General features: G+C 38.0%; 3 protein-coding genes and 1 long non-coding RNA gene across 6 annotated transcripts in view; 2 read left to right on the top strand and 2 right to left on the bottom strand.

Annotated features, from left to right (window-relative positions):
* Positions 1 to 23,539, top strand: part of LOC143416498 (uncharacterized) — a 129,207-nt gene that overhangs the window by 61,335 nt on the left and 44,333 nt on the right. The window lies entirely within an intron of this gene.
* Positions 1,395 to 23,539, bottom strand: part of LOC112431119 (putative E3 ubiquitin-protein ligase RNF144A-A) — a 29,114-nt gene continuing 6,969 nt past the window's right edge. The window contains exons 2-5 of one of the 2 annotated variants that reach the window (XM_076881755.1): positions 5,493 to 5,609; positions 5,190 to 5,281; positions 3,876 to 4,049; positions 1,395 to 2,943 (exon numbers count right to left, since the gene is read on the bottom strand). In XM_076881755.1, coding sequence (XP_076737870.1) covers positions 2,488 to 2,943; positions 3,876 to 4,049; positions 5,190 to 5,281; positions 5,493 to 5,583 — 813 coding nt within the window. In that variant the 5' untranslated portion in view covers positions 5,584 to 5,609 and the 3' untranslated portion in view covers positions 1,395 to 2,487. Of the gene's footprint in view, positions 2,944 to 3,875; positions 4,050 to 5,189; positions 5,282 to 5,492; positions 5,791 to 23,539 lie in introns of those variants that run through there. The other variant, XM_076881754.1, reaches the window with a different exon arrangement.
* Positions 6,040 to 8,403, top strand: LOC112430099 (uncharacterized). The gene is made up of 2 exons (XM_024806273.2): positions 6,040 to 6,336; positions 6,903 to 8,403. The coding sequence occupies exons 1-2, from the start codon at positions 6,192 to 6,194 to the stop codon at positions 7,034 to 7,036; spliced, it is 279 nt and encodes a 92-aa protein (XP_024662041.1). The 5' UTR covers positions 6,040 to 6,191; the 3' UTR covers positions 7,037 to 8,403.
* LOC112430807 (uncharacterized) lies at positions 10,633 to 15,913 on the bottom strand. Of its 2 annotated transcripts, none has more exons than XM_076881750.1 (12): positions 15,803 to 15,913; positions 15,324 to 15,412; positions 14,742 to 14,844; positions 14,526 to 14,647; positions 14,211 to 14,281; positions 13,985 to 14,110; positions 13,508 to 13,603; positions 13,223 to 13,354; positions 12,997 to 13,131; positions 12,844 to 12,881; positions 12,398 to 12,438; positions 10,633 to 12,313 (listed from the first exon to the last, which is right to left on the bottom strand). In XM_076881750.1, exons 2-12 carry the CDS (start codon positions 15,370 to 15,372, stop codon positions 10,818 to 10,820), a joined length of 2,409 nt encoding a protein of 802 aa, XP_076737865.1. In that variant the 5' UTR covers positions 15,373 to 15,412; positions 15,803 to 15,913; the 3' UTR covers positions 10,633 to 10,817. The 2 variants fall into 2 exon arrangements, with proteins under 2 accessions (XP_076737865.1, XP_076737866.1); XM_076881751.1 differs by having other exon boundaries at positions 12,997 to 13,125.

Raw genomic sequence — 23,539 nt, 5'->3', positions numbered from 1 at the left:
CCGCTTATCGGGGCCTGGAGCCTGGGGCTAGCTCGGGCCACTTCGGAGGTGGGGTGCCCCCGGCCTCTCGGCCTGGGGCTCGGTCACTCAGGCGCAGCTGGCTGCCGGCGGAGCTCACGGGCGCGTCACTGCAACTCCCCCTGGCTTCTGCTCCGCGGCTGCTGAGTGAGCCCTCATCTGGGACTCTCCTCAGCTCTTTCCGGGACAGTGGCGCAGCTGCCCCTCTGTTGGTCTTCCTTGGTCTCTTGTGTTCTGGGGGCCTCTGGATGTCTGGAGTTTTGATCTCCTCCATACCTGCTTCATACCCTGGAGGACGGGGCTGTGGCCCCCCCACACCCTCTAGCAGATTATTACATGAAGGAACCTTTTAAAAAACAAGCGCGTCCATGCTCACAGGTGTACACACGGGTGATCACACCCACAAACTACACCCTTTTTGGCTCCTACCTCAAAGCACACTGTGTTCTGTTGATCTTATGTGCTGCACAATAATGTTTAATATTTAGTATTTACTGTCATATTCCCATATATCATTGTGATGTTGTTTATTCTATTACTCTTGTTCTCTTCTGCTTGCTTTCTTTTTTCTTTCTCAGCAGGTGACCCAGGTGATTGATATATGCATTTTTTTTTCTCTGCCCGTTCTGTTGGTTTTTGGTTTTTGCCCTTCTCCCCCGTCCCTCTTCTCAGCTGTTTCTCTTTCCCTCTTTCTTTCTCCCCTTCTTTCCCCCAGTCAAGTCTGTCCCGTATTCAGTAAGTGAAAATAAAATAAACAATAAAAGGTGAATCAAATGGACCATTACTGCAAGGCTGGGATGGTCAGTTTGGTAAAGTAAATCCGTTGGGCATCTTTCTTTGCCTTTAGACAACAATTCTGATGGCAAAAGAGCCAAACGGGACAGGCAAAAAAAAAAAAAAAAAAAAACAACTTACAAAGAGTTTCCCTTGCTGTTACAACAACAGGCCCCCATTACTTTACATCTGCCCTCATTACTGTACAAGTTCACTCATTCAGCCAACTAATACTGCCATCTTCTGGTGAAAAAGAATATAGTTCTACGATGACATCAGGTAAGAGAAAATGGGCTTTGCATCAGTGACACAACATTGCCTTTGCAACAAAATTCAGAAAGAAATAGGGGGGATTACAGTCACAGTAAAACTCCTTCAGTATAAACTCAGAAATTTATTTTATTGTTAAACTTAATATTAATAAACGTTTTATTAAGTTATCAAGTTAATGAATTATTAAATTATTAAACTTAAACAATTTAGCAATTTACAATATGTAAACTAAACAGTTGGGCAGCCTTCTCTTCAAAGAAGAGAACTTTTATTTAAAAAATCTAAACTTATATTAAAATATTCAGGGCACCACAAGCCATTTACTCAGATTCATGCGTGAGCAGCATTTTATTGGTAAGTCTGGTTCATGTTGTTCAACCACTGGCCAAAATAATGGAGTCACCACATAGAAGATATTCTTTCAGCTTCTTTACTTTGCAAATTAAACAAAGACATGAAACCAAATTGTTTTTGTTGAATAGCTAAATGGTCTGCCTTCAAATTGTTTACATTAATAATAATAATGAAAGCAGAGGGTAAAATATGAGACCATTAAAAAAAAAATCACAATTGTGACTTTATTGTACATTCTCTGGCTTTTGTGTGCCCTTTATATGAACTGTTTGAAACATGGACTTCATCAGCAGCTGACATTTGACTTATTTCTGCTCAGGTACTTATAAACACAAGCACAACTAAAGCAACACAGTGAGCAATGTTGCTTTTAACAATAATAGCTTTCAGTTAAAACAATGCATGAAAACAAAGTTCACTTTAAGAATTTGAAAATCTCTAAATAAAACTTTTAAAACCGTTTGGAAATAATCGCTCCTGCTGCAGCTGTCACACAGTGGGCAGGTTGCCAGTCTGAAGTAAAGGCATAAAAATAATTAATGGGACATCAGCATAATTCAAGACTTTGTGGAAACATTCATAAAGAAGTTAGAAACGCTTCCTGTTAAAGGTGAGTGATGTAAAAGATACCTACTTATATCATTCTTGTATTTTCAGATTACAGTGCTTCACATTTTATCTGAACAGCATGCGTCGGGTGTGTTAGAAGATCAAAGATTTCCCAAATTATGTAAAAAGGGTGGATATTATAGTTTTGTTTAAGTCCTTATCACATTTTTAGACTAGTCCAAGCTGAAGAAAGGGGAAGAAAATACACCAGGTCAAGTTCACCAATTACCAAAACAGCAGTGTAAACACTCGGAAGTAGAGTCAAGAAACCTTTCCCAGAAGTACATAGGCAGAGTATGTTATTTTATGATTCATTGGGCAACGCTAGGTAATATGCTGAGCTAAACTAAGTAAACAAGGTTCTGCTCCAGCTTTCTGTTTAGGTTTTACCAGAATGACAATTCAATTCTAAAGGAAAGTCTGGTATGAGAGAAGAGTACATAAAGTCTGTGTTGTCTGCTACTTTCTGCGCCACACAGGTATTGATGTTTGTCTGGGAGCCACACCATCACTGCAGGGCATGTAGTGAGTGCTGGTTTTCAAACACACAGGAGTGAGTTTCAGACACACAAAGCAGAACTCTTTCTGACAGCGAGGACAGATGATGTTCTTGCAGCCTGTTTTGTCGTGCTCCACTATCTCACCACAGGTGGGACAGGCCCGGATTGAGGGACAGGCATCGACCCCCCGAACCTGAGGGAGATCAGTAGTCTTGCAGTTCTTGAGAACTTCGAGTTCGTGGTTTACGCAGCCATCATTATCACAGCGGTCTGATCGTGGAGCTCTACCTTTCCACGGCCTCAAACACTGGCAGCAGAACTCATACGCTTTGTTGTTGTCTGCTGTACAGATTGTGCACCTCACACTCAGGTTAGTCAGGTCCTCTCTCTCCACATAGGTTTTGCAACCAGGACACTGTTGTGAGAAAAATAAAAAAGAATAGTTTTAAATTTGAAAAGTAAAACATTTTGTGCTTTCCTCTGTATCTAGGATAAACTGTAGTCCCTTGGGCTGGAAAAGCCTGCATAAACCCAGCCCCACAAACTTTGCATGGAGAGTTGAGTTTAAAGGCTAGAAGGCCACACCCTGACAAGATCTCCAAACAGTGGTGATCTCGGCCAAACGCATCATTAGATCAGAGCTTCCTGACCTTTTGTGCATCTACACCAAGCGGTGCAAGACCAAAGCCAGGAAGATTATGATGGACCTCTCCCATCCCAACAATGGACTCTTCTCACTGCTGAGGTCTGGGAAGCGCTTCCGCTCCCTTAAGGCCAAAACAGAGACAATGAATTCTTCCCCCCGCAACTCGGGCCCTGAACCAGGTGTAGAACTGGACTCTGCTACATCACATCACTACACACACTCTGTTTATTTCTTCTTATAATTTCTTTCTTAAATTGTTATTTACATATTTTTTACTGTAAATTTCTAAATGTAAAATCTGTAAATTTTGTACATTTCTTTATTGTAGTTTAATGGTCGGACATTACACAGCATTTCACTACATGTCATTCTGTGTATAATTGAGCTTGTGACGAATAAAAATTGAATTTGAATTTGGAAAGGTGGGATCTCTCTGTGTAGAGTTTGTTTGTTTCCTTTTAGGTACTCCAGCTTCCCCTTACAAACCAAATTCGTGCTCATTCACCTATATTTGCATTTTCTTATTTCCAACTATATCTACTTTGTGGGATCTTCGACTTCTTGTGCATGTCACTTCTGGGAGTTTAAACATAAATTTTCAAGCAGGGAAGTTGAGTCGTCTTGCCCTGTGTCTTTCTGTCTTATGCCTGTTTGTTCATGATTGCTGAGTGGATTAGAAACACTCTCTATAGAAGACTTACTATTTTCAGTTCACAGTAGTCTCTGGCTGCCAGCTGGGCAATCTTCTCTTCAAAGTAGGCCATCTCTTCAACTGTCAGTGCTGCCAGCCTGCGCACCTCTGGATATGACCACACTTCACCACACTTCTCGTAGGTGTCCTCATTTAAAGCAGGACACTTAAATTTGTACTGGCCCTGCAGGGACACAAAAGGTTTAATCACCCGTAATGGGGAAGACATAGAGTGAGAAACTTTAAAAAAAAAAAAAGTTTAAAATGAAACAAAACAAAGTATTGTCTGGCAACAAAGAGCTTCATCATACAAAGTCCTATCGAACCAGATCAGGATGACAGTTTTTAAAATTAAGGGTGGCATTTCCATTTGACGTGTTTTCTATTTTGCGATTGTGACAGGTGAGACCTGAGTCTGGGAACCGCCCCTGGTGGGCGGAGCTGGTCTTTGCTCCTTTCATAAGCTCAGATGTGGGCAATTAGGTATTCCTCAGCAAACCTGAAGCTGCGAGTGCTTGGTCCAAGTTGGTGTTTTTAAATTTCTTTCCATGAAAGCTTGATGCGGGTCCCCCTAAACTTCTGTCAGAACGGTGGGAAACATTGCGTTCCCGTGAGAACAGTGTAGTGGACTTCACCGCCACTGACCCACATTTATTAAGGTGTGACGCGAACTTGTGGACAGAGTACCGAGCTGCTGCTTTGCCAGGTGGATTTCTGGCTGCGGGCGAAGGACCCGACACATCAGAGTGTTTTAATTTGTTTCATACTGGTGTAATTCGACAGACTGACTGCTGCGGCTGTCGATTTTGTTTGTTTCTTGTTTTATTTTTCTGTGTCAGTAGGCACCACAGAGATTGGTTCTTTTAGTATTTTAACCCCTTTATTTATATAGAGCGCTGCAGGGAAAACAAATCCTTTTTTGTCTCCCCGCTTTTGCATGCACAGCGGTGGGCCTGAGTGAAGACGGCACTGAAGATTTGCCTTTTTCTATAGTGTTTTGCCCATTTGGGGTCATGTGTGAGTTGCCGTCCCTTTTTATCCTGTGCTATGTCGATTTGTTCTTAAACGGTTCCCCGCAGCGCGTGTCCTGTCTCACGGGCAATCATACAGTTTTATCGTTTTTAATAAGGCAAAGTTTTTAATTGTTTTTGGGTGCCGCTGTTACACTGTTATTTTTATTTTGTATTAAAAATTAAACTATTTTTAACTGACTGTGCACCTACGGCTCTATCCTATTTTGAATGGGTACCTACCACGGGTCACACTGTAAACACTGACCAAACTTTGGAAAGGAAAAAGAACAAAAATGAAGACAGAAAGAAACCTGATCCAGCAGACTGCGGCACCATCCGGTCAGAGATTCCGCTGTGACGGCATGACCGCAGGACATCTCTGCTACGAGACTGTCATCACCGGCTGCACAAAACAAAGAGAAAGCACAACGAGTTTTATATCAACGTCACATACAGTCTGTATTTGACCAATAGGAAGAGTTGCCAAAATACTGAATATAAGTGCATTTTCCTTACATAAGCTAACACCGGCATAACACGTGTATAAAACTGCTTTAGTTGGGTTAACTGGTAAAAGTACAAACCGTTTATTTTAAACATATTTTAGTTCTTACATAATGGATCCAGCTCATCCCTCCTGTTGACAAATGTCAGCGTCGTATCGTTGGGGTCGTAGCTCTTGTCATCCTGATCTTGTGTCGTCATTCTGGTTCAGACGAGGAGGTTTGCTCTCTGTCCACAAATTTGATCTTGGTTTAAACACTACAAATGAAATTAGCACCGAGGATCTTGCTCTGTCTTCCTCTTTTAAAGCACCAAGATTCAGCAGCCCGTTTAACTTTCAGTTTCTCTGCGGCACTTACAACAAGTCACATGGTGCACGATAACAAGTTTGCATTCCCCTCTGATATATTCGCACTAAGTGTACAGTTAATCCTCACAGCTTTAAGTAGCCTACCATGTGGATATTAATTGTGGTTGTGATAAACAGTTGTGCGTTGGCTTCAAAAAAAGACACCAATTAATGCTAACATTTGATAAACAAACGCTCCCTGGTCACATGACAAACAAAGGTGGAAATCACCCCCTCATAATAAACATTTGTAAACACTTTTACGCAGACGGAGAACCAGAGATACTACCTTCAAAACAATAAAAAAAATAATTAAAAATAATTAGAAGATGAAGAATTTTGAGCGAAAGTGAAAGAATTTATCTGCTCTCTGACGTCAAACCTTGAAACCAAACAGCTGTTCGCACTGACATATCAGTGACAGACTTTAGAAGCGCAACAAATCGGACTTAAGCGCAAAATGGGAAAAATCTACCAGGTGGTCGTTCATGGACTAAGGGGTCAGAAGATGATGTTGGACCTGTGCAACACCGAGGAGCAGTTTAAGAGCATGACCGTGAAACAGCTCAAGGAAAAATTGGCGCAGAAGCTTCCGGAGACCGCAGGTAAGACGGCAGATAGAAAACAGTGTATGTATGCTTTTATGTTTCTGATTAATTCAAAGGCATATTTATTGTAATGAGATTCTTTATATAAAGTTCCAATCCTAAAGTAAAACACTCAGCGTGAAGTGAAAGTAAGGAAGTGGCGATGATAAATAATGGTTTGATGAAAGTGCATTACAGTATTAGAGATACGTTTCTGTGTCTGTGCGCGTGCGCATGTGATTTTAAAAAGTTACTGTCAATAAAAACTGAGTGCAGTAAATAGTGAAGCCCAAAATGAAAGTAAGCTAGCTCAAGAAGAATTAGTGCAAACTCTACATCAAACTGCTCAAGTTCATGTAGTTATTTGTAGTTGAAGAGTTTCAAAGGCAAAAATGTTAAAGCAGTTAGAGAAAAAAAAGTGCATTATGTGAAAACTCACTCTAGGAACGAGGAAATCCAACTTTAAGTACATTACTTAAGTAAAGTAAGTAAATGTGGGCTAATAATCTAATGCATCTCTGTGGATGTGCCTAATAAAAATGATATAGATTTACTTTAAAAAGAAAAAATGTGTGTGTGTGCAGGAGAGGAGGCTCTGCGCCTGATATTCACAGATAAAATGTTGGATGGAGACGACACCCTTCTGTCTGAATATGGAATCCAGCACATGTCCGTCCTCCACATGGTGATGAAAGTTCCTGGAGGACTGAAAGCTTGACTAAGATCATCTCCATCTGTCGTACCACTACTGCTGCTACTTTCTGTGATGCTTTAGAAAGCCTCTTGACACTGTTCACATGTATTGTAAATGGTACTTATTATACTGTTTTACTGTTTAGTGACAATGATCGTTTTATTGATCATCCATTATTCCAAATACAACACCAGTCTGTGTTGTTCTATGAAATAAAACCTTTTTCCCAGTTATTTTCTTTGCGTTTTTGATTATTTTTAATCTTTATTTATTTATTTTTTTGCCAGTTCCCACATTAGTCTCACAGTCGTGTAGATGGCCATAAAATATTGAAAGCTTCCGTATGCTCACTTTGAGTAATTTTAGGAAATTGGCAATTGCTGAAACAAAGGACACTGTTTGATTTTCATTTTTTATATTTTAGTTATAGGTGCAAAATATTGTATAATGTAATAGTCTTTGGCGCCAAAGAAAAACGATTACAGGTCACCAGAGAACTTCAATCTATACACCTGAAAACCACAAACCAGGCGAGAAATTTGAGTGTAGTGATGGATGCAGACCTAAACTTAGAAAAACACATTAAGACAATAACAAAATCAGCTTACTATCACCTCAAGAATATTTCAAGGATAAAAGATCTGATGTCTCAACAGGACCTGGAAAAACTAGTCCATGCATTCATCTTTAGTAGGCTTGATTACTGTAACAGCATCTTTACAGGTCTACCTAAAAAATCAGTCAGACAACTACAGCTCATTCAGAACTCTGCTGCTCGAGTCCTCACTAAGACCAAAAAAGTGGACCACATCAGTCCAGCTCTGAGGTCCTTACACTGGCTGCCTGTCAGAGGGTAGACTTTAAAGTTCTGATGCTGGTCTATAAAGCTCTGAATGGTTTAGGACCAAAATACATCAATGACCTCCTGACCCAGTATGAACCATCCAGATCCCTCAGGTCATCTGGATCCGGTCTTTTATCAGTTCCCAGAGTCAGAACCAGACACGGAGAAGCTGCATTCAGCTTTCATGCTCCTTATATCTGGAACAAACTCCCAGAAAGCCTCAGATCAGCTGAAACACTCAGTTTATTTAAATCCAGGTTGAAGACTCACCTGTTCTCAGCTGCATTTGAATAAAGCACCAAATCCACACTTTTAAGCTTAAATTTCAAAACTAACATTTTAACTACTGATTTTATCTATTGTTCTGATTTTATCTGTTTTGATTTTATATACTGTTTTGTTTGTTTGTTTGTTAATCAGTTAGTTTGTTTTCTTGTTTTAATCAATTTTAAATCATGCTTTTTATTTGTTCTTGTTTCTAATGTCTCTGTAAAGCACTTTGAATCACCTTGTTGTTGAATTGTGCTATACAAATAAACTTGCCTTGCCTATAAATATTGTTTTAAGTCAAACTATTTTTTTTTTTCATTTACGTTCTCCAAAATTGTTTTCATAGTTGGTAATAGTTCTAAGTTTAGTTTCAGTTAAGTTTAATAATCAAGTTCTCTCAAATGCTTCACCTCCAAAAATATGTCCAGTTCCTACAGCATAGTCACAAAGCATATTCAACAGTAAACCACAAGTTTGTCTCTGGTGTCTTTTCATAAATATTGAAGCAGCTGAAGATCCAGCTGCAGGTTCGCTGACTCATGAAACTTAGTCTGAACTGGTCCTCTCATTGGTCCTACAAAGTTAAGAAAGGGGTAGTGATCTACCTCAAAATGAAGAACTGAAATTATCCTTTAGGACTGCAGATTTACACAAGTCAGCAGATTCCAAGTTCTTCAGTTCAAACACCATGAAAATAAGTACGCAGTATTACATACTTACTTTACGAAGATGAAGAAAACTCAAATTGTCATCCTCAAACGAGAGGAAACTGGGCATGATGTTTAAGAAAAACCCAGGAACCATCAAGTCTCGAGCATGCTATCAATTTATAACTGCTGGAACACCATTTTTACTGTCCATAGTGAAGACAGTTATACATCTCTATGGACTGTGAGGCTGCTGACCAAGAAAGAAGCCACTGCTCCATAGTCAGCATCTTCAAGTTTGACTCAAATTTGCAGCTGCTCGCATTTAAAACCAAATGCCACCTGGAAAAAAGCTTTATGGTCAAACGTGACAAAGATTGAATTATTTGGCCACAAAAACAAGAGGTATTTTTGAAGGATTAAATATGAGGCTTCTCAACTTTTTGCTGGAAATATTTTATCAGCTTACTTTAAAGTTACAGTGGGGTGGACACACCTGTTTAACCATCCAGTGGAAGATATGTTTGATACTGTGAAGTGCTTTGAGAGTTTATGAGGATTATGTGAGCCAGGCATTTTGTTCTCTGAAAAAAAAAAAATAAATAAATAAGGGAAATTACCCAGTGGTGTTTGGTATGTGGCAACCTGTTGCTTCACATTCTGTTTGACTAAATGAAAAAGCGTTTTGAAGTAATCTGTTAATCTAAGCTGTGAGTGGTGAATAAGGAACTTCACACAGACAGCATTATCATTACCACAAAGGGCAAAGGTTTACTTCAACTGCACTACATAAAACCCATTATTTGACATAAAAAAAAAAAAGAAAAACTGAACTGTTAGTAATAGTTTAAAATTACTGTTGTTCTGTGGAGACATGACCCTTTTATTGCCACAAAGAAACTGAAAGCATATAAAAATCTTCTAATATATCTTCTTGAAATCTTATCCAGTTCAAAGTCAGTGATAGCTGGCACCTATCTCTGCAATGAAAACAAAGCAATAAATGACTTGACCACTTGAAAACCAAACAAGATTTTCTAAAATAAGACTTTGTTTCTGAAAATTAATAAATAACCCTGTAAGGTATTATCAGGTTGAATCACAGGGTTACAGACAGATGTATTTATACTATAGTTTTAAAGACATGTTTCCTGGTACAACAAATTTTCTGGCATGATATGATCTCAGCTGAGACTGAAGCAGTAAAAGAAGGTGTGGGAGAAACACCTGTGTACAAAGGACTTGCCACATCACCAGGTATACTTGTTTTACTAGGTTTGTGAAAATTACTGTATTAAAACTAAATCTCTGTATGTGCATACTCATTTGTAACTTGTAGTATTCGTACTTGACTTGCATTCCAATTTTCCGATGTGTTCACATGTTTAGTTTACTTTTTTTTCTTTCCTTTATGTCCTTATATGCTGTTTTTACAGGTTTTTTTCAAAAGTAAGAGTTCAGAGGGGTATAGAACAAAGAAATGTGCTCTCTCTGCTGATGTTTATTGCTAAAGTGACAGCTGCACATGCAATAATCAAACATGCCTCAGTTTCTTTGCAGAAAAGAAAGTGAAATAACTAATAATTGTGTTGTGTTGTACAGTTATTTCATTTTTAACCTTAATTTATATTTTATTCCTTCCTAGTTAAATTTACCCTTTTTAATTTTTCATATTTATTTCCTATCTTATTCATAGCCTTTTCCTTTTTTGTTTTCTTTAGGTCACGGGCAGTTGTCCAAGCATTTCACTACATATCGTACTGTGTATGACTGTGTACGTGACAAATAAAATTTGAATTTGAAAAAATTTGAATTTGAATTTTTGAATTTGATTAATATGAAAAACAATTTAGGAAATATTAAACAGGGAAACAATATATTTAAGATATCGACCAGATGATTTAAAAAATATACATCCCAGTTATTTTAAATATAAAAACATTCAATTAAATGTTTAATTAGCATAAGGATGTGGAGACATAAAATAAATAATCATTTAATAATGATTCAACTTAATTTGACTCCAAATCCTGGTCTGGCTTTTTTATTTGTATTTTTTCAAAGCGACAAAACATGAACACAACCCACTTGATTTAGCAGCTTCTATTTCTACATCATCTACATCAGTTTTGGTGTATATTGGATAGTTTGTGTCATGGTGTTTTCGTTCTTCTCTTTTGGTTCTTCTTTTCTGCTGCTCTGGCAGACTTGCATCATTCAGTTCTACTCTTCTGGGCTTGGCTGCATTTGTTGTCTGAGATTTATTTTCAGTGACTCCTTCATTATTTTTGACACATCTCTCAGAGCTGCCCTGTGAGGGTTTCCCTACAGTTTCTATTCTCATGTTCTTCATCTTTGTCCTGATGATTTCAAAATCTGAAGTCTGCCTATTTTCTTCACAAGTTATTTGTTTGTTAGTATTTGTTATAACTTTTCCTGACTTCTGTGAACCACGTCCTCCTTCTGTGACTCCCTGAATCTTTGGTCTGGCTTTTAGTTGAAAACTCTCTGCTTTAGTTTTTTCATTAGTAGCATCATCCTGTTTTTCTTTGGGTGCTTCTATTATTTCTGCTCCTGCTGGTCTCAGATGGGGTTTCTCTCTGATCTGAATTTGTTTAGTATTTCCTTCATGTTGTTTCTTTTCCTCCACATCGACATCTTTCTGTGTTGTAGCAGCACCACTTACCTCCTCTACTGTGTTTTGTTCAAACTTACTGTGGTCACCTTTTTCGTCTCCTTTTCTTTCTCTCCTGTCCTCCTTCACATCTCTGATTTCTCTCTCTACACAAACATCATTATCACTTGAATGTGTAACACTGATCTCCTGCATGTTCAGTGTATCACTGTGTCTGTTTCCATGTTTATGACTCTGATCATCTTGTAGTATGCTTTCTTTTCTATCATCAGCTTTTTCTTTATCCTGAAATGTGTCACAGCACATCTCTGCTGTTGGTTTATCAGGACTAATCTTTCCTTTTGTGTCATGTTGAAAATCTGTTTTTGTTTTCTCCTCAGCATGAGAAGGACTACGGGTTTGTTTATTCTCCTGATGTTCACATATGTTCTCTCCAACAGTGTCAGCTGGATGCTCTGCATGGCTTTTTTTCTCTGACTGTTTATCTTTAGCCTTTTCATCATTATCTGCTTTATCATCCATTAATTTACTCATCTCATACTGTCTGCTTAGATCATCACAGACTGCTGATCGATCACTGCTATCAAGTTTAAAATCAGTATTACTATCTGGTCTGTTCTTTTCAGCATCATCCACTTCTGTATGTTTTTGATCCAGGTCATCACTTCCAGTGGTTCCTTTGTCCTCATTTGGTTCTTTGTCCAGAGGATCTACGTTACAGGGGGTGTCAGGTGATCCCCCTGCTTCTTGTAAGCGAGCAGTCTTTGGATTATCCGCAGTGTCTGTCTTCTCCACTTTTCTCTTTCTATTGCTCTTATTTTTCTCATCTTGACTCTGATCATATTCATTACTGATGGTGGGTGGTCCACTGGTGGACACATCTGTGGACTCTGGAGTACCAGTATCTGCAGTGTGAAGCACAAAGTACAAACAAAATCATTCAGGCACCAAACAGCTGAGGAAACGACAACAAAAATATTTTCTCTTACCTTTCTTTTTGCTATAAAACAGAAGATATGTAGTCTGGGACCTAATTGACAAACATGTAACAAATATGTTACTTTCACAGTTTCGCAGTGATGTGTTTGGCTAATATTTTATAACAGCAGTGTTTTTCGACGTATTAATATGTGTCTGTGTATGTTTACATTTTACTAACAGTGTAAATATTAAAAGATACACATAAATGTTTTAATTGTTTTCATTGATTTTATTATTTTGCTTTTGCACAGGAGAGTTTTGGGGACAGAGTTGAATCAATCACAGAAAAAATCTGCAGTTGTGATTATAGCACAGTGTGATATGATACTTCAACATGTAGCACACTATAGTTGAGAAAAGTGTATTTAACGCATGTTTAGTGCATACTCGTGTGAAAAGTTAAGAAATAACTGGAAGATAATGTACAGTGGAAATAACAAGCACGAAAACTTACTTCTCCGTGTTATCCAGCTGGAATGGCTGAAAACCAAGCTGATGATGTAAAAAATAATAAAGTATGACATGAATGATCAGCTGGGCCACTGTCACGCATGAGTAATGTAGGAACGTCTTTTGGTATCAAAAATGTATAAGTGATCCATCTTACCTCTGTGACTCTGGTATCATCAAACTGATACCATCTGTCTCTGTGTTCATCCTGGATCTTGATTGTGGCGGAGTAATGTCCACCTCTCAGATCCCCAAAATGATCCAGAAACGCATATAGTTCATATTTCTGACTCTGATTACCAAAGGAAAAATGGCAAACATCAGAATGACTGAAGAAAATAAAATGGATTATGATTAAATACTAAAATATTCTGCACATTTACCTCTGGTATCTGCAGGGTGTAGGGAACCTCCACAGAACAGGTGATTTTGAAGTATGACATGTAACTATAGTTGAACTCAAACCTCTTCAGCAGCAGACACAAAACATCTGGATGATGCTTTATTACATCTCTCTGAATGAAAAACATTTAATTTAGGACAGTTTTACTGATACAGCACCAAATCACAACAACAGTCACCTCAAAGAGCTTGTCTGCTTCCATTACAAGTCAATATGGTTTCATAATTTTATTTAAAGAATAATAAAAGAATCATTTTTAACTCACCATAGTACCATCAACTTTGTCATCACACTGCTCACAGTACATCTGATTTTCTCCACAGAAATCTGAAGGTTTAAAAAACTCTTCAATGCCCTTCACCTGAAAAATATTATTTAAAATCAGCTCTGACAAAGATGTGCTGACCAGCATAAAGGCTGTGATTGTAAAGTGCTGGTAAATGTTTTCTCAGGGAGGAAGGTTTTCAATACACTAACTTTATTTAACATAAAAATGTAAAAAGTTTTGCATTATTAGCAGCTGCCATCAAATAAACTCACTCTAGTGGTTTTTGAACACAGTCTTTCAGTTGTGTTAATGTTAAAATTATTTCGGCGTGCTGGTCTCTGACTGAAACATGGACATCTAATTATTTATCTCTGCATCAGTGCCATAAATCAGAATTTTACTCAAGACCTAAAGGTAAATATATGCAGAAAAATTATGTATTGCACGTCTCTTTGTTACTTGTCATATCCTTACCACGCTGTAGTCTTCACTGCAGGAATCTGCCAGTGAAAGAGGAAGAAGCCAAAAAGGTGCATCTCTGTCAGTCTGTATATGACCTTTAGAGCAGGTGGTCTTGTTTACTAACTGACCGTGGAAGATCTGAAAAAAGCACAAATACTTGTTGGCAAGTGATATTTTTTACCCAGCTTTCACATTGATAGGGTCACTTTTGGAACCAGTCAAAGAGAACAGTCTCTACCTTTGATGCATCCGGACTGGTCATTCTTAAAACCCTCTCCAAGCACTCTGCAGCATCACGCTGTTCATACACTGGGTGGGGAAATAAATGTGCATGCTTTCAACAAAACAATTAAGTTATTTAATTAAAAATGTTTTAGAATTATCCAGTCTAACAATTTAAACAAGTTAAACTATTAAATTACATTAAAAAACTGCACAGGCTGAAGAAGACTTTACTTCAAGACTTGTTGTAAATTGATCTACTTTAGATCAATTTATTAGACTCTTCAAACAATTCAAAGGTTGTGCTGTTTTGTGTGTTAACATACTGTACCATTGTCAATGCCCAGCTTCTGTGTTATCTTATATGAGTATGCTGTGTGGTTCTGTAAGTCATCAAATAAGACTTTAAGATGATGATCAAGAAACTCAGAGTGAGGATTTTCTCCAGAGTACCTACATGGAAGGTAAATACGAGTAATTAAAAATGCACAATAGACTTCATATTTGATAAATACAGGATCACACTTAAAGCTGGGCTGTAACAAACCTTGTCACAGCCTTTCTGAAGTCCTTGGTCATGAACAGCACCTGCAGCACACTGTTCAAGTAATCTGTTGCTCCCTGGTTTATCAGTCCATGGTACCTGTTAGCTACTGGGAGGAGACTGATCATGTAAATTTCAGAACGATGAGCAAATAATTATGGTGGATCCTAAATTAAAACCCCTTCTGCTAATCAATTAAATCAATGAATTAATAAAACAATAAGAATTATTCAAACTGAACCATTAAGGTCAAGGTTGTCAGTAAAACTTTATTTGTAAAATGGAAGACGTTCAGAGACACCTTCTTTCTTATAGCAGTGCGGCTAGACAAAACGGTAAATGGCCTGTATTTGTACAGCGCTTTACTAGTCCCTGAGGACCCCAGAGCGCTTCACACATTCAGTCATCCACCCATTCACACACACATTCACACACAGTGTGAAAAGCACAGTCTAAACCAGGAGTGGCTGAGAGAAGTGTTTCTACCTGTAAGGGCGGTTATTGAAAGTCATCTAAAAACAATAGACCTAGATGTTAAATATATGTGTGTAAAAAAACAAAAAAAAAACTGGCATCAGATCTTACCCAGAGAGGTGCTGCTGAATAGCCGCCGAGTACTCTCCAACAGAGACATTTTCAGTCACTTCAATTCTGTGTTACGGAGAGCTGCAAGTCTATACACCAGTCAGTATTTGTTTATAAACAACAACAACAACATTATTTATTATTAATTATTACTAGCAGGTAAACAAAGGCCCATGTTTTTGTACATAAGGTGCCAAAATCCACAGCCAGTGACAGGCTTTCAGTAACATCTCGAATAGAAAACACTTTGAGTATTACGATATTACCACTACAACACTCTGCTTTTCTAAGCTACATTTAATGACTTCCGACGAGGCTACGGGAAAAAAAACTATAATAAACAAAAACAATACCAAAAAAGAAGCTTCTTCCCCAGACAGACAGTGCTTTTCAAAGAAATTGCTGATGAAGAATAAAACAAACCTAATTATTTTCAAATGTAATACACAAGTACACAAAAACAAAAGATTCAAACATACCTTCAGTGGTAACAGGGATATTTTAGATATCTTAAAGATGTTTTCTAAGATCTTTGGCAATAAATGTTTTTAATTTATGGAATATTTGAGTATAGGATATCTCTATCTCTAGTGCAGTTTAAAACACTGGAGTAGCGCTTTCTCTTTCACTTCTGCTACACCTTAGTGTTGCATTCAGTGTGTGTCGGAATTTTGAAAATCTGGCGTATTCTTTCGTATTTTTTTGAATTTAAAGAGACCTGTAAGAACACTCTATTAACGGTGAAATGATAACTATTTCATTAACACTATTTTAAGTCACCGATTGCGTGAGCTTGACAGAGATTTAATTAAAGAGCAGAGATGGTAAATATTAAGCGCAAGTCTATTTCCACACACAACTACCTTCATCATGAATAAACGCAGAGTTTAAAAAGACCTTGTGAAGCTCTGCTAAACTCAAACTTTGTGTCTCAGTTTTTCTCAAACACTTTCATTTTCTTAAATCCACCAAAAAGGCACTTTTTTGATGTTGCTGCTACTAAAACCCTCTAATTTATAAGCAGAGAAGCTTAAAAAAAGGTTTACAAAAAGGTTGGTTTTCTGTACATGTTCTGAAGTTATTTTAACACCAAATGTTTGGTCTTGATCTACTTGCAGCGTTTAAACTTCTGCAATACTGTATCTATGCATCGGTTTTCTTATTGTCTTATACAATTTGGCCACAGTGGAAAATTGCCAGTGTATCAAAAGGCCACGGTGAATCCATACATGTGAAACCAAAGTTAAGGTGTGAAACCATCACCATTCATTAACAGGGACATCAGCTTAAATCTAGAATTTGGTGCAATGTTCACAAAGAAGCTAAAAAAGCTTCCTGTTGCAGGTCAGTGGTGTAAAATCCACTGTTAAAACACGTGGCTCACACTTATGTGAGATTTATGATGTTGCAGTTGTGTTCCTTATATCCTTGTTATTTTTTTAGACTCTAGTGCCACTGAACAGCTTCAGGTGTGTCACATGATCATAGATGCTGCATAAAAGGTTTGTTTGTTGTTACCACATTTTTTAGAAATGTTAAGCCTGAATAGTTTGTTTGGAAATAATGCTTACATAGGCTAAAAGAAAGGGGAAGAAAATACACCAGGATAAGCTCAGCTTTAACCAAAAACGCAGTGTAAAACACTCCAGGAAGTTACTGATACAGTCAAGAAATCTTTCCCAGAAGCACAAAGACACAGTATGTTATTTAATGACTCACTGGGCAGAGCCAGTGTCATGGTCCTGAGTCTGCCGACTCAGTTTGTTGTGTCTCTTTATGCTTTTGTTTATTCTGTGTATGTATTCTGTTATGATTTGCCATTTGTTAGGTTTCTGTTCTGTGCTTGCCCTGGTCCCACTTCTGTGTTCCATGGTGTTTCGTTCCTCTCTCTGCGTCTCTCTGCCCCGCACCTCGTTTCATGTGTTCTCAGGTTTGTTATTTAGTTTTCCCAGTTTAGGTTTCTTTAGTTACTTGTCATTCCTCACTGCCTGTTTGCCATTACACAACCTTGTAAATAAATGTCACTCGAATCATCAGTCATCGCCTGCATTTTGGGTCCTCCTTTCCTCTAACACCACACAGCTCGCCTCGGCAGCCGTGACAGCCAGGACAGCTGATATGAAGAACTAAGCAAACAGGGTTTAGCTTAGCTTCACCTTTCTGTTTGAGTTTTGGCAGAAAGGTAGAAACTTATACTCCAGACCTGCATATGAAATTGGTGCAATAGAGTGTTTTTTTTAGGTAATTTTAAATGATCTGAATTTGCTTCCATGTTGCAAATGTAATACTCACACGTACGTTTCATCATATTACAGATCAGCAAAGATTTACCAAACTTTGACCCACATTCGAGAGAGGTGAATGTTGCTTTAGAGATTGCCAAAACAAGAAAGCTTATCACAGATTATGTTTTGAGACATCTCTCTGCTGATAAAGAAGTTGAAGTTCAACTCATGTTTAATTGGGAAGTTTTATAGTCATGCGAAGTACTGCTTGACTGACTTGAGTCAGTCTTGGTTATAGCAGCGTCATCATTTCTCCCCGCATTTCCTGTCATGTTGTCACTGCTTTACAGGCCTGAAGCTCGACAGTATAAAATGTATCCTTATCTGTAAGGTAAGGATACATTGTGTACTGTTTGTTTGTATATGTGTTTTTCTTGCTGCTTTTACCCAAATTTCCCTTTGTGGGACAATTAAAGGATTATTCTATTCTATTCTATCCTTATGTGAGTAAAAGAAAACATAATTAAAATATAATGTGTTAAATTTGCTTAGATGAGAGGATCCAGCTGTAGATCAGATGAATAGGAAAGGATTTGTGAATGTGTGTGCTTCAGTTTGGTTTAGCTATAGGCCTGAACGTGTCATAAAATTAGGAATAGACTTATAGGAGACCCTCCCCCCCCTTGAGTTGGGAAAGTCAGAGAAAGAGAAGTTATAGCTGAGTGGAAATTCCCTAGGGGATACCTGGGGTGGGGCTCTCAGTGTTTGTAACCTGATGATTGTGGTCTGGAGGGGAGATGGACTTTTATGACCGGCAGGGAATCACATACGCAGGGGTACCTACACGTGCACACACATACACACACACACACATACACAGGTACGCGCACACACAGGCACGCGCACACACAGGCACTCACGTTCTTGCGCATACATACACAAACACAGAGTTTACAACACACCATGTGGGTTTTATGATGGGGTTGTTTCTATAAAACTGGTTGAAACAGACAAAGAAGTGAAGATCTGTAGACGGACACCGGCCTTACATGTCTTCCCTTCTGGAAGTTGCATGCGTAACTGAAGATGAATAAAGGTTTTGTGAAATGACTACTGAGTCCGGTGTAGTCTCTGGAGGCCTGAGAAATAAAAAAGAACCGGGGTGAAACTGCTTTATGTAACACTTACCTGTTCCAGTACAGCACAAAGATTAGTAAAGTTCTGTATTAGAAATGTGCCTTAAACAAAATAAAGGAACATATATAAAAGCAAAATACATAATTAAACAGCATTTTACTATTGTACTTTATATAAGTATAGCTCATCTTGAAATGTTTTACAGTCGGAATAACATGCTGGTTATTTCCTAAAACAAACCAGATGTCCACTTGCCTGAAGGGAAGAAGAAACAAAGTCACCGCGTGGTAATTACTAGAAATAGTAAAGTTTAATGAACGGTGTAGAAACTAGTTTAAACAACAGCTTTCAGAGAAAGCAACTCCTCCTGAACTGGAAGGGTATAATTAAACATTAATGTTTTATTATGTCTCAGTTTTGATGTTGGGTACTAACGGTGAAGGTTGAGGTCATATGATTAGTCAACCTGGGTACTTTGTAGGTAGCTTGAAGATGATCCATAAAAACATGAAGTTAATACAAAGTTTTCACATTTGCTGTGATTTTGACCCGATTTTCACCAGAATTAATTCAGCTCGAGCTGTTATTGGTCTTTTCTATCATCACACATAATTTGAAAATGATACCTTGAAAACTTTGGAGGCTAAAGTGACCACAGGTGGGACAGTCACGGATGGAGGGACAGGCGTCAGCTCCTCGAACCTGAGGGAGATCAGTAGTCTTGCAGTTGTTGAGAACTTCGTGGTTTGAGTGGTCTGAGCGTGGAGCACCATTCCATGACTTCAATCATTGGCAGCAGAAGTCGTACAGTTTGTTGTTGTCTGCTGTGCAGATTTCTCAACTCAGCAGATTTTTCAGCTAAATGTGGTGTTATTTGCAAAGCTTTGCAAATAATTCTCGTATAATCTATAAATTGTGCACATTTTGTTCCCACTTTTTTAGAAACTTGATTGTATAATCAGTCTGATTTGCTTAAAAATAAAATTACAATCTTCTCTTCAAAGTAGGCCATCTCTTCAACTGACAGTACTGCCAGCCTGAGGACCACTGCACCACACTTTCCCATCATTTCACTTAAAGCAGGGCAGTTAAATTTCTACTGGTCTTGCAGGGAGCAAGTGGTTTAAAAACAGCAAACAACTCTTAAAAATATGAGGGTAGTGAAAATAAACCAAAACAATAAAGTAGCAGGCCTGGCAACAAAGAGCTTCATCTTACAAAGTCCCATCAAGCCAGGTGAGTACTTTTTTTAAGTTCAGCGTTATCATGCTCTGTAATTTAATGCTAGAAATGTAAGTATTAGCCACATTTTGGAAAGTGAGAGAAAAAGGAAGGAACAAATGAAGAAAGAAAGAAACTTGATCAAGCAGACTGTGGCACCACCAGGTGCATGACCATGACCACATGACATCTCTGCTACTAGAGTGTCTCCTCACCGGCTGCACAAAACAAAAACAAAGGACACCGAGTTTGATATCGGCATCACAAACAGTCTGCATGTGACCAAAACACTGAATATATGTGAGCATTTTTCTGATATACCTAACACCAGCATAACAAGTGCACATAACTGCTTTAGTTGGCTTAACTGGTACACCAAGGGCGTAGATTTGGCATGGACGAAGGGACATGTCCCCACCAATATCCAGCAATTATTGAATTTTCCCCACCAATAATTTGATCTCTTCGAGTAAAGAAAAACAAACCTGATAGAAAGAAATAACGATCTGTCAACGTCTCATTCACCCAGCGGTGCAGAAAGAGTTAAATTATATCCTCTACTGGAGTCCTGCCTCATGTGACAAATGTGGCCAATGTGATTGGCTGTGCCTTTCAGGGAGCTCCGCTCCCTGAAGACCAACACAGAGAGACTGAGGAGGAGCTTCTTCCCGCAGGCGATACGGTCTCTCAATCACACCACCACACAGTACTGACCCACACATACAGTTCTTACACACACACTGGACTTTCTGGACATTGTTTTTGCACACATTGTTTTTTTGCACAATACTGGTCACTATATTCTTCATTTCCGGTTAATACTTGTACAGCTGCTGTTATTGTGTATATATTTATTTATATTTAGATTTCTTCATACATTCTTATATAGTTCTATATTGTGTATTGTGTATTTTGTTGTACAGTTATTTTATTTTCAACTTTAATTTATATATTTTATCTTATTCTTCCCAGTTAAATTTACCCTTCATTCTAATTTGTGTTGTACAGTTATTTCATTTTTAACCTTAATTTATATTTTATTCCTTCTTAGTTAAATTTACCCTTTTTAATTTTTCATATTTATTTCCTATCTTATTCATAGCCTTTTCCTTTTTTGTTTTCTTTAGGTCACGGGCAGTTGTCCAAGCATTTCACTACATATCGTACTGTGTATGACTGTGTACGTGACAAATAAAAATTTGAATTTGAATTTGTTTAGTTTTAGCAGCGCCAAGCCTGCGCTGCCAGGAGGAGAGGAGGACTGCAGCAAAAAGGAAGAACCTGGATATAAGAAAGTATTTTTCAAAGAAACCTGTAAATCACTTAAAGTCAAGTTCACTCATAAAATGTGTCCGTCATAATAACGTTACAGGCTGTGCTAGGCTTTGGCCCACATCAGTCTAAAATTGTAACCATGAATAATGTGTTTTGGAAACTAACTGCACAACAGGAAGCATTATTAGTTATCTCAGTCTCTCAGAGCAGCATTTCTAATTTTGATTGAAACTGTCAGAGAAAACGGCAGCCTCGAGCAAGCCAGGATATTAGTTTATAGCGGCTGTTAACATTATATGTCTAACATTAAAATTTCATCCTAATGGTACTGACATATTCATAGGGTTTATTTTGAGACAATATATCATGAGGTAGCCATGATTTTGCAAATATTCCAACTTGTAGTGCAGTTTGCAGAAATTGTTTTAAAAATGCACTCACCCTAAAAACATGCCTAAAATGTTGCATAATTTTGTTGAGAAATCTTTTACTTTGTGGTCATCTTAGATGGGTAGTTTTATGGACAAAACCCACCAGGTCATTCAGTGTTCCCTTACTGCTAATGTATATAAGAGATGTTGGTGTAATAAAACTGAAGTAATGTTGTTAAGTCCTTAAAGTCATATTCTTTTATTGTCATGACTGTATTTGAAGCTATTTTTTTTTTGTATGATACCTGATTTATATGAAATATGGCTGAAGTAAACTGAAGTATAAAATACTTAGTCAGTCATTTGTTTAATAGTAATTTAATATTATAAAATTCAAATGTAAAACTATGAATTGTCATTTTAAATGGTTTAAAAGCATGTAGAATAGCATATGTAGGCAAGTATATTTCACCTTTTATCAAGAAGCAAAGACAAAAAGGTGAAAAATAGAAACAGGGCAGGGTTCGGTGGTTGAATCATCCGTCCCCACCAATGCCAAAACCAAATCTACGCCCTTGTGGTACACTAAGTGAAATTAGAACCGAGGGTATAACTTTATCTACTCATTTAACGCACTAAGATTAAGCAACCCATTGAACTTTCAGTTTCTCCAGGGTACTTACAACAAGTCATATGGGCGACCGTGGCTCAGGGGGTTGGGAAGCGCATCTGTAACCGGAAGGTCGCCAGTTCGATCCCCGTCGTTGTGTCCTTGGGCAAGACACTTTACCCTACCACCTACTGGTCTCGGCCAGAGGGGCCGATGGTGTGATATGGCAGTCTCGCTTCTGTCAGTCTGCCCCAGGGCAGCTGTGGCTACAACTGTAGCTTGCCTTCACCAGTGTATGAATGCGAGAGTGAATGAATAGTGGCATTGTAAAGTGCTTTGGGTGCCTTGAAAAGCGCTATATAAAAATCCAATCCATTATTATATGGCGCATTACGACAGGTTTGCATTACCTTTTAATATATTCAGAGTCTGTGTACAATTAATATGTAGAACAGCTCTGGATAAAAGCTTTAAGTTGCCTACCACAGGATATGAATATTTACTATAAATGAGACGCATATTACAGGGATCAGCTGATAAACACTCACTGGTCAGATGAATACTAGATACTAGTATGTTGTTGTCAACAGAAACTGAGTGAAGCCCAAAATGAAACTAAGCTAACCCAAGAATAAGTAGCTAAAACTTCAGGCTGCTCAAGAAAATGTTATTTTTAGTTGTAGTTAAAAAAGTTTATGCTCAAAAATGTCTGCATGTTAGAGAAAAAACCTTTTAGTAAAAGTAAACTGAAAAGTGAAATTATTTTTATTAACTCAGCAGGTTCACAATCAGTGAAAACGTGGTGTTTCAAGTCAATTTGAAACTGAAACTCTGAACACAACCTGCTCCTGACCAGGTTATGTGATATCTATGAAATCAACTAGATTCTATAGAACAAAGCTCAAACATGAATGATGACTAAGAACAAAAAAGAACAATAAAACCCAGCAAAAGTCATACAATAATAATAATAAAAAATAATAAAAGAAAAAAAAATGGTTGGAATCTTCCAGAATGGTCCAGATGGAATCAGCTACAGACTATCGAGGAACTGTACAGATCAACTCTGTGAGGTTATCAGATACATCTTTAACATCAGTCTCGGTCTGGAGAGGGTCCCCATTCTGTGGAAGACCTCCTGCATGTTGCCGGTACCAAAGACAACATACCCCAAGGAGCCAAACCACTTCAGTTCATATATGATAATAATAATTAAAACCCCACCTCAGGTCCCGGCACATCCTTTATATATAGGACACCTAATCAGCTCAGGTGTGTCTCTCTCTGCAGGAGAGGAGCAACAAAAACAACACTGTGCCAAAGTGACAAACCATGAACACCACCCAACTGTCTCATTGTCTGCACTTGATTTAGCAG

Source organism: Maylandia zebra, linkage group LG3 (genome assembly GCF_041146795.1).
Source record: "Maylandia zebra isolate NMK-2024a linkage group LG3, Mzebra_GT3a, whole genome shotgun sequence".
Classification (NCBI taxonomy): Eukaryota; Metazoa; Chordata; class Actinopteri; order Cichliformes; family Cichlidae; genus Maylandia; species Maylandia zebra.
Note: the sequence above shows the minus strand (reverse complement) of the source record. Positions and strands in the feature narration are given on the sequence as shown.

Excerpts from the sequence above, each read along its gene's own strand:
- LOC112430807 (XM_076881750.1), bottom strand. The coding sequence starts at position 15,372 with ATGTCTCTGTTGGAGAGTACTCGGCGGCTATTCAGCAGCACCTCTCTG. Across the intron at positions 14,282-14,525 it reads GAAGCTGGGCATTGACAATG|TGTATGAACAGCGTGATGCT; the intron begins GTACAGTATGTT and ends TTCCCCACCCAG. Across the intron at positions 13,604-13,984 it reads GCAGTGAAGACTACAGCGTG|GTGAAGGGCATTGAAGAGTT; the intron begins GTAAGGATATGA and ends AATATTTTTCAG.
- LOC112430099 (XM_024806273.2), top strand. The coding sequence starts at position 6,192 with ATGGGAAAAATCTACCAGGTGGTCGTTCATGGACTAAGGGGTCAGAAG. Across the intron at positions 6,337-6,902 it reads GAAGCTTCCGGAGACCGCAG|GAGAGGAGGCTCTGCGCCTG; the intron begins GTAAGACGGCAG and ends GTGTGTGTGCAG.